Source organism: Vicia villosa, linkage group LG7 (genome assembly GCF_029867415.1).
Source record: "Vicia villosa cultivar HV-30 ecotype Madison, WI linkage group LG7, Vvil1.0, whole genome shotgun sequence".
In the NCBI taxonomy this organism is placed as follows: Eukaryota; Viridiplantae; Streptophyta; class Magnoliopsida; order Fabales; family Fabaceae; genus Vicia; species Vicia villosa.
The window spans coordinates 25,373,729-25,384,049 of record NC_081186.1 but is presented as its reverse complement, the minus strand read 5'-3'; the positions used below and the strand labels follow the sequence as shown (position 1 = coordinate 25,384,049).

The following is a 10,321-nucleotide window of genomic DNA, read 5'->3' as shown; positions in this document are numbered from 1 at the left end:
GTCGGTGGCGACTCTTGCTTACCGCGACATTTTTCGATTATAAAAAGTCAGTTCACCGTATTACAAATGTCAACCGGACAATTCAAGCATGCAGACGAAGTAGTTACTGAACCCGACACAGGAGTGTCAATAACCATACTTCCATTTATATCAGATATCTCTAGATTCAACCTCTCAGCACAATCCAAAGAAATAAAAGAACGAGTTGCTCCAGTATCAATAATCGCAACTAAAGGTGTGCCATGAATGAAACACGTACCTTTAATCAACCTGTCCTCTAGAGTAGTCTCTGACCCGGTCAAAGCAAAAACCTTTCCTCCTGATTGGTTCTTCTTTGGCTTGGTGCAATTCGGACTAATGTGACCTTCTTCACGACAGTTGTAACAAGTCACAACCTTCTTCTTACAATCAGCAGCAATATGACCCACTTGGTCGCACTTGTAACACTTCTTCTGATCATTCTTACACTCGTTCCGACGATGTCCCATCTCACCACAATTATAACATCTGATACGAGCACTAGAATCTCCCCCACTGGGTTTCTTCCAATCAGCAGGTTTACCTCTACCATATGGCATACCTCTGTCCATATGTTTATTTCCCTTTTTGTCAACTAACTCGCGAGAGTGAGATGACTTCAGCTTGATGTTATCTTCCTCGAAAATCCTGCTACAATCCACCAGGTCAACAAACCTCCGAATCCTCTGGTACCTAATACCCTGCTTGATCTCATCACGAAGACCATTCTCAAACTTGACACATTTTGAGAACTCACTGGCTTCATCATTGTTGTAGTGCACATAGTACTTCGCCAGTTCCACAAACTTTGCAGCATATTCTGGTACCGTCATATTACCTTGGACCAGTTCCAGAAATTCCACTTCTTTTCTGCCTCTAACATCTTCAGGAAAATATCTTCTCAGAAATTCCCTCTTGAATATAGCCCAAGTGATCTCTATACCATCAGCATCTAGTTCAGCTCTGGTCGACATCCACCAGTCATCAGCCTCTTCAGACAACATGTGTGTGCCGTACCTCACCTTGAGATTCTCAGCACAATCGATAACTCTGAAAATTCTCTCGATCTCTTTGAGCCATTTCTGAGCACCCTCAGGATCATGCAGGCCTTTGAACAATGGAGGATTGTTCCTCTGAAAATTCCCCAGTTGCCTGTCAGCACCAATCCCTGCTCCTACAGCTCCTCCTCCAAGCACACCAGCAATCATGCCCAGAGCCTCAGCGATAGCATCATCATTTCTTCCACCTCTTCCAGCCATTGTTCTGCTTAAATCACACACAATTCAATCAGAACAAAAGTATCGACAAATAACTTGTATTAGTCGCATACACAAGAAAGACTGACACTAAGACTCTGTTCACAACGACCGACTATGCTCTGATACCACTATTGTAACACCCTTCTAAACCCCGCGACAATTAATCAAATTAAATCAGAGTAACATGCACCAGGGCGTCACAATTCAATATAAAAATTAAAACAACATCAGTCGTATGTCATGCGTTCACCGAAGAAACATCTTAACATAACTCATAACAACCTATCTCATGTTTACACAGCGGAATAAGTCATCAAACTAGCATTACATCATCGATGCTTTAATCCTCAAATAAAACAAACAAAACAGAGTTAATGTCATAAATTAAAACAACGTTCCCCCAGTGTTACATCTATCAGAGCATGACCCGACGCTAACCGACACATGGACTCATGAGCTAATCCTCACCGAGTCGAAGACGCTATCCTCAATCTGAAAAATATAATGTAAGGGTGAGTCTCATTCGCAATTAACAAATATTATTGCATTATAAATAACAGTACATCAACAGTTATATTATTCACCCAACTCATCTATATCCAGATCGTCCATCAACATACAAATACATACCACCAAAAACAATACAAGAGTATACATATAGTCATGTTATCAAATCCATGCAAATGAATGCAACTGACTCTATGCATGTGGTACCAACATCATCAATGGGAATCACCCACCGACCGATCTATCATCATCCAGATACGGCCCTGCCAGCACAAATTCCACACAATGGGAATTCTGCCATTCACTGAATCCTCTCATTATCCAGGATTCAGCCCTCATCAATGCTTATGAATGCATGCAAACATATATATATATAACATACTTTCATCATCTCCATTCTATGAGTAGCATCATCTATACTCATTCCATCATCATCATCATCATCATCATTATTAAGCATGTTCATATATACATTAACATCATTCATTACAATCAATTATCAGTAAACCACAAAATCACATCACAAGGTCTACTCATTCTCAAACAGTACACAAAACAGGCCTACAGATCGAAAGTTACGTATCATAGAACTTTCCAGAAAAATCACAAAACAGAAATTTTCACATACAGAAGCCATACGCGTATCATCAAGTCCATACGCGTCCATACGCGTATCACCATCCCTCATACGCCTACCATACGCATTTCATCAGAGTCAAAATGGCCTAAAAACAACCTCATACGCGTATCAACCCTGCCATACGCATATCACCAGAATCAATTCCCTCTTGAAAAATTCCCATACGCGTATGAGCATCCTCATACGCTCCTCATACGCAAATAGCCAGTACAGTGTATTTTGGGACAGGGCAGCTGCGTATCATACGCGTATAGCCCTTGAGGAATGTCCCTCATACGCGTATGACTCCATCCCATACGCGTATGACACTGTTCCATACGCGAAAAACCAGAAAATGCCCAGAATTCTGCAGTTTACGTAACAGTCCAATTCTCACTCGTTTCTACTCCTACCAGTTCACGATTTTGAGTCTAAAACAGTCCAATTCTACGTTTTCATTCACAGGATTCATTCAATACAGATTAATCTATCATCACATATCAATCTACACATCAAAATCCCAAAATCTAAACCAATTCTTAGAACCCAAAACCTAACTCTGACATACAAACAGAATTGACTCAACAACACAACTATTCACACACTATTCATCTATAATCACAATAAGAGATGATAATTGGAAGAGTCCCCCCTTACCTTAGCCAAATTCTTGATCTTTGGTCTCTTCCTCTTTGTTCCTCTTCACGCTCTTCGTGTTCCCAAAACCTTCAGTCTTTCACGTTCTTCCTTTCTTCCCAATTCCAATTATTTTATGAAAATAATAATAAAATTAGTAAAGGGCCTTCCTATATCACACCCCCTCTTTTACTATTTCTCACATGGCCCAAAGGCCATAAACCATTATTTTCACAAAATCCTTAATAATTCTAATTATTAATTCAATATTCCAAATTAATATTAAAATTATACGGGTGTTACAAATATCATAAGCAATTATTTCATGTTATTTTGTTTATCGAAAACCCTTGCAGAAGAAAACAAAAATATATTTAATTGTAAAAAAATTGTATATATTTTTCGCACGAGACAATTTTTATTTTTAATTTCCCAAACCATAACATAAACTTATACATATAGAAATCATTATTTTACTAAAAATTATATTCACATCATATACAACTATTTTCTTTAAAAAAAATTGTGTAAAATTAAATAAATCAAATTTATTTATTTATCTCAAAAATAAATTACTTATTTAGTAAAACAGATGTGCTATTTGTACACTGCTTTTCACATACACCGTTTCCAACAACACATAAAATAAAAGATGTTTTGCACGGAACCCAAAGTAATATAAATTAAAAGGTGGGTGAGATAGCTTAGCTGACACTTACTAGTTAAGTTAAGAGTGTTGTTGATCTAGGGTTAACTCTTGACAACGACGTTTATTTATAAATAAGTTTTTGATGATTTATAAGTCAACAACTTAAAAAAAAAAATTATAAAAAATAAAATCAGTAGATTTTAAGGATACTATTAGAGAATTTCTTTATCCACCTCCCTATATTCTTGGTGACCTCCAGCGAAATTTCGTAATTGCCCCGTTACTTCGGAAATGCATTTCCGAAGTTGAAAAAAAGACTGATTTCGAAAATGCATTTCCGAAATCACCTTTTTTTTACGTAAAAAAAAAACGGAAATGAACTTCCTGGTGTTTAAACAAAACAGCCCCCCACCTATTCCATTTTACCCTAAAACTCAAATATTTTCAAAAATCTTCCCATTTGTGGTTGCTACTACACGAACTTGCTTTAAAGTTGCTCTACAACCTTCAAAGACTACTCAAAGGCTACATTCAAAGCTTCAAAATTGTAAGTTCTCACAAACTTAAATTGTAGCATTTATATTCAATTTAGGGTTGTTAGAAATTAGGATAATGATATAGGGTTAAGTTACTATTAGTCACTTAGGTTGTTTAGATAGGAAAAATCTGATTTTGAAGCATTTAGGGGAAGAAATGGGTTTTCTGCAAAAATGGAGTCGCAGGTGTTTTCGGAAGTGCATTTCTGAAAACACCTCCCTGACCAGTTTTGGAAATGCACTTCCGAAGTTGACCCAGAAAGTTTTTTTTATTTTCTTGATTGTTTCGCCTTCTAACCTGTTCGCTTATGGATTTCAATTGTTTCAGGAATATGGCAGGAAACCCAGCACGTATCAGACAGGGGAGAGACACACAGACAGCGTCGGCTAGACGCGAGCGGGCGGCGCAACTTGCATCGACGCGGGGACAGGGTGTAGTACGAGCACCCGTACAGACAGATGAGCCTGGTTCCTCGTCTGGATCGAGGAGTCGGCTGGCTCGGGTATCTTCTTCCCGTCAGGAGGAGGTACGGGAGGAGGAGGGTGAGATACCAGGAGGCGGAGGAGGAGATACCTGATGCTGATCCTCCACACGGGGAGGAGGAGGAGGAGGGGGGCTACCTGGGAGGGCCTAGGGACACGTCCGTGCTGATTTCCTACCACGAGCACGTCGCTCGTGTCTGAGAGGGAGAGGTACTTTTTATAATTTATCCGAATTTATTATTTAACCGTGTTTTATTTAGCTTTTTATTCCACATTTTCTTAACGGTCTAATTAACAATGTTTTTTGTTTTTGTTTTTGTTGTAACAGGAAAGGCTGACTTTAAAAATGGTGAACCACACGCAGAAGATTTTTGTTCTCTTTAAACCAGAGGTGCAGTGGTTTAATGATGCGATGACTGCTTCCGGGCTAGGTGGGTTGTGCATGACCGGGTATACCACCATCAGCCACGGCATGCAGGGGGCTTTTGTGGAGCGGTGGCATAGGGAGGCGTCTTCTTTCCACTTACCGGTTGGGGAGATGACGATCACCTTGCACGATGTGCATTGTCTTCTCCACTTGCCGATTAGGGGGATGCTGCTGAACCATTCCCGGATCCAGAGGGTCGATGCGATCGAGTGGATAGCGATCTATCTGGGTATGGACCCAGATATGGCTGATTTTGAGTGCCAGACGACAAATGAGCCTCATATCCGATTCTCCACATTGAGCGATCAGTATGAGCACCACTTGGTGGCGGCGGCCGATTCCGAGGACGCGGGTAACGACCTATTTATGGAGTATCAAGGTGCCTGCGCTCTCCGGTGCTGGTTCATGTTTTTGGTAGGCACTGCACTCTTTGTGGACAAGAGTGCAAGATACGTCGACGTGACCTACCTCCGCTACTTCATGGACGTAGCTACCATTCACCAGTGGAACTGGGGGTTAGCTATTCTGCTATACATATACGAGAAGCTGAATGAAGCCTCCAACTAGAGGACCAGGCAGATGACCGGATCCGCCACACTCCTGACGGTACGTTTCATTTTAATTGTTTCACATTTATTTATGGTTCGTATTTATTTTTAATACATTATCGTGTTTGTGTTTCAGGGCTGGATCATCTCCTACTTCCCCTGCATCCACGACTTCGCCATTGATCCTGCGTACGAGGACGCCATGCCCGGGGCCGCCCGATACGTTCGCCAAAGGGGGAACAATGTAGTGGGACCATATCGTGGGTACCTCGACCGCACAGCTCACGATGATATTCGTTGGAGGCCATTCAATGACTACATTGCTGTTGTCCCCTTTGTCTGCATCGCGTTATATTCTGGCTGGTTAGCATGCGGGACCAACACCATGGTGAGGTCTCTCCCTGAGCGGTGTTTGCGGCAGTTTGGACATTTGCAGATGATACCGAGGTCACCGTTTGAGGCTGCTCCCAACACAGTTACCCAAGTGGAGCTCACTGCCATATTTGCAGACTGGGAGCGTCATGTGGTCCCGGAGGAGTATCGTCGCATGCAGGCCACCCATGTCTGGCATTGTGTAGAGGGGTACGTCACATGGTTCTATCGGGTGTCACATCCTTTGATGACAGCCGACGCTCTCGGCGCTCCTAGGCCAGCATACGAGGAGATCCTGGAGAACCAGCAGGGCGAGGATGACCATGCCATTGATCTCCTGCCGATATGCCAGCGGATAGAGATGCTTGGGCGGGACGCGTTGGAGCGAGGTATCATTGATCAGGGCGGTCCAGAGGCAGTCGCCGTTGTGGAGAGGATGGTCGGTGATGCGGACCGTGCGGCGGCATATAGGAAGCAGAGGAGGTCCCAGGGAGATAGGGTTAGGCATACACAGTAGGGGTTCCAGATTATCCCTAAAATGTGAAAAAGGTGTTTTCAGAAGTGCATATCCGAAAACACCCTCCACTTGGCTTTTTCGGAAGTATATTTCCGAAGTCTAGAAAAATCTTAAAAATAAATATTTCGGGGATACATCTCTGAAGCAACCCCATAAGAGTGTCACTCTACTACTATTAAGGTGTAGTGGTTAACATTGGTGTCAAAATAGCTTTTCTGTTGGTAAAATACTACTATGATAGAGTAGAATTTGGATATAGAGAGTTAACAAGATGAATTGTGTATGATTTTTAGTTACGTGGCATCATAAGAAACCGCTAACCACTATTGACTACGTACTTGATTTCATGAAGCCTCTGAATTTAGAATCAAATAGGTGAACATTAGGAAAATGGCATCTCATAGTTTGAGCCTACCTACACTACAAATTCGTTCCAATAGATTAATCCAGAACCTTCCTTCCAAACTTCTGTTGTCAACTTCACGTCTTCATACCAAACCCACAACAACAACAACACTTTCTTCCTCAATTCGAGCTATGGGCTCTTCTCCTTCTTCTCAATCAAATAACCAAAACACCGCAGAATTTGATTCAGGTTTACACTTTCTTCCACTCAGTGCTCCATTACTCTCGCTAAATCTACATATGCTTATTGTGAATTGTTGTGATTGCTTGAAAATGTTTCGCTCTGTGTGTTGCAGGGTCTAATAGTGTTGATTATAAGTCTTTAAGTGATGTGGAATGGAAGAAGCGGTTAACGGATGAGCAATTTTATGTTACTCGGAAAAAGGGAACTGAGAGAGCTTTCACTGGGTCAGTTTAATACTAATCTTTCCTCCTACTCTTGCTTGTCATTTGTTAAATTTTCAGTATAAATCATGGTTCTGCATAGTTTATTACAGAATTTTTGTACTGGTTGAAAACATGTTATTTAGTTGATGCCACATTCTGGAAAGGATGTTTAAATGCACCTCATTGATTTCTGATCCGTTATGGACCTAAATCACCTAAAATCTTGATAATAGGTTTAATTTTGCTGAGATATCTGCAAACACTTTGATGTCCAAGTTAGTGACTGAGTGAGGCAGAGAGGAATATTGTAGGTTTTAGAGAGTGTGTACCTTGATTACGATGTTTGTCCTTGTTTTATAGGTGGTTTCTAGGGTTTCCTGGGATCCAAAACCTTTCTCGTAGGGTGGGTGTCAATGTCTTACTCATTATGTCATCTAACCGTCTTCATTCCATCATGTACTTTGATTAGGTGTATCCTTAGGGCGGAACTTAAGATGTTCCCGAGGTCTAACACCCTTCTCTTCTGGCCTGTTTTCCTTTGTGATCCCTTGATCCACAAGGGCGAGTAAGAGTGAGTGTTGGGATTGGATCGTCTCTAGTAAGGGCCAATACATTATTAGGCCAATATTGTCTTGGAGGTCACAATATCTGTTGTTCATACAAATGTTGCCTATTCGTTAATGTAGGTACTTTTGGTTTTAAACAGCTTCTTAGTTCTAAGCATTTTCACCAGTTGGCATCACATTTGTATTAAATGCCATAATAAAAAGTTGGAGATGTCACATTCAAAAAGTGTCCATTGTATATTCCACTTGTGGTTAATGCCTCAAATGATAGATACAAGCATGTTTGCAATTGCATTGAGTATCACATAACAGTCTAGTGATGTTCTGAATCTTGCACAATTCTGTAATTTTGATTTTTGATAAGATGAGTCATTTCTTGTTGAGCCGTATAATTTACACTTACCGGATTCCTGAACCATTTTTGCTTTAGTGAGTTTAGTATGCATTTGGCTTTAATATTGGGTGCTGCATATAATTCAGGGCAAGATAAGGAAGCATAGCACATATTCTTGTGTCTAAAGTTTTTACTTCTGTATCATCCCGGGATTCTTAAAGATATAAATTATAGTCATGTTGTTGTAAGATTGCTGGATAGCTATTGTGATAGGATTTCATTAATGATGATGCTACTGTTTATCGTATATAACTATTTTTAAATTTATTTTAGGGACTACTGGAATACCAAAACTGAAGGGACTTACCATTGCATATGTTGTGACACACCCTTATTTGAGTAAGTACTTTATATGCGTGCGAATGCGCATACATACACACGCTTGCACATTTATTTAACCAAATATATGGCCCAAATCATCTCCAATCAATTCACTTGTTTCGTATTTTGCAGATCATCTACTAAGTTTAATAGTGGAACTGGCTGGCCGTCCTATTACCAGCAGATTGGTAAAAACGTAAAATCAAAGCTAGATTTGTCAATTATATTCATGCCTCGCCAGGAAGTACTTTGTGCTGCTTGTGATGCTCACCTCGGACACATTTTTGACGATGGTCCTCCACCCACAGGAAAGCGTTACTGTATCAACAGGTAAAGAATCACTTTTGAACTTGATTTCTTTTCACTTGTATAATAAGTTCACATTTGTGTAGAAATTTATGTTTGTTCTGGAATTTCTGCAGTGCTTCTCTTAAGCTCAAACCGAGGCAGTAAGATAGTGAAATGTTTATCACTCAGAAGCTGGTGGTTTAATGTTGAAATGGTATAATTGGAAAACTTGTAAATGGATCTGTGTATATGTTATGCTATTATTTACTTTACTTGAAGAGTGAAATTGTCATGTGCTGATAGTATACCCAAATACTTATATATCATGTGAAAAAGTAGTTTATTACATTATTGTACAATTTCTTATATAATAAAGTTTTAGGTGTTGGCCTGTTCTTGTTACCATTACCAACTTACCATTCGCTGTTCTGGTAAGAAATAGGTTTCTTATATTTCCATTGAGTTTCATCCGATTTTAAGTTCATTATGATTTGCCACACCCTGATGTGCAAATATTTGAATTGGTCTTTGGCAACATCGTACAGGGAGGGAGGAAAAAACGCTTTGAGTTTTATATGCCCTTCAGAAAGTGGCCAAGTACAAATTGCTCATGCAAAAAAACTAATGAAGTTGGCGCTCTAAGCATTAAGCATCCAAACAAATGAGTCTGGACACAATTTTCTTCTAGCTCTGTACTCATTTCATTTTTCATTTTAGAAGTCGATCTAGATGTTGATAAAAAAAAATTAAAGTAGTGCTATTTAGTACCAAGGAATTTAAAGAAGAAATGCAAGAATGAATATGTGTCGCTATTTTAGTGGGAAATTTTAAATTAATTTTAAATTAATTTTAAATTTAATTTCCTTTTTAATAGGGATCATGGGGTTGTGGTGATAATGGATGGTTGAGATTTATTTGTTTTTCTATTTTCTTATTAATAAGCATTTTTGAAAAAATAATAAGGGATAGATATATATCTTTTTAACATTTTGAATTATTATAATAAGAATATCTCAACCTCAGTTGATTATTTATAGTATAAACTAGACTAAACCACTTATATAGTGCTTATCTTTTATCTTGGGTTCATATTTAAAAATTATTATATTGATCCCTTGTATAAAAAGAATTACATCAGTTATCTACTTTTAATCTACTTTTAATATAATAAAGTAGAATACATATGAAATCCTATAATTATCCCTCTAATCACCATTTTGAGGGTGATAAACGGGGACATAGATGTAATTGCATCTTCCTTAATATTTTAATTAATAAATAAATTTTTTAATCATTTTGTAACCTTTCATTATCCCTTTTTTCTTTTACCATCATTATTAACGTGAAAAACTTTATTTGGAATTGTGCAATCTTTCTTGGAATACAGCA

At 39.1% G+C, this 10,321-nt stretch overlaps 1 protein-coding gene across 1 annotated transcript; it reads left to right on the top strand.

Annotated features, from left to right (window-relative positions):
* The first annotated feature begins 6,921 nt into the window (after positions 1-6,921).
* LOC131617045 (uncharacterized) lies at positions 6,922-9,337 on the top strand. Its single transcript, XM_058888432.1, has 5 exons — positions 6,922-7,166; positions 7,273-7,384; positions 8,597-8,662; positions 8,777-8,974; positions 9,067-9,337. The coding sequence occupies exons 1-5, from the start codon at positions 6,962-6,964 to the stop codon at positions 9,095-9,097; spliced, it is 612 nt and encodes a 203-aa protein (XP_058744415.1). The 5' UTR covers positions 6,922-6,961; the 3' UTR covers positions 9,098-9,337.
* Positions 9,338-10,321: the final 984 nt, after the last annotated feature.

What these genes read in the sequence shown, in the direction of transcription:
- LOC131617045 (XM_058888432.1), top strand. Translation starts at nt 6,962, where the DNA reads ATGGCATCTCATAGTTTGAGCCTACCTACACTACAAATTCGTTCCAAT. An exon ending in CACCGCAGAATTTGATTCAG is followed by an intron (nt 7,167 to 7,272) that starts GTTTACACTTTC and finishes TGTGTGTTGCAG; the next exon opens with GGTCTAATAGTGTTGATTAT. An exon ending in TGTGACACACCCTTATTTGA is followed by an intron (nt 8,663 to 8,776) that starts GTAAGTACTTTA and finishes CGTATTTTGCAG; the next exon opens with ATCATCTACTAAGTTTAATA.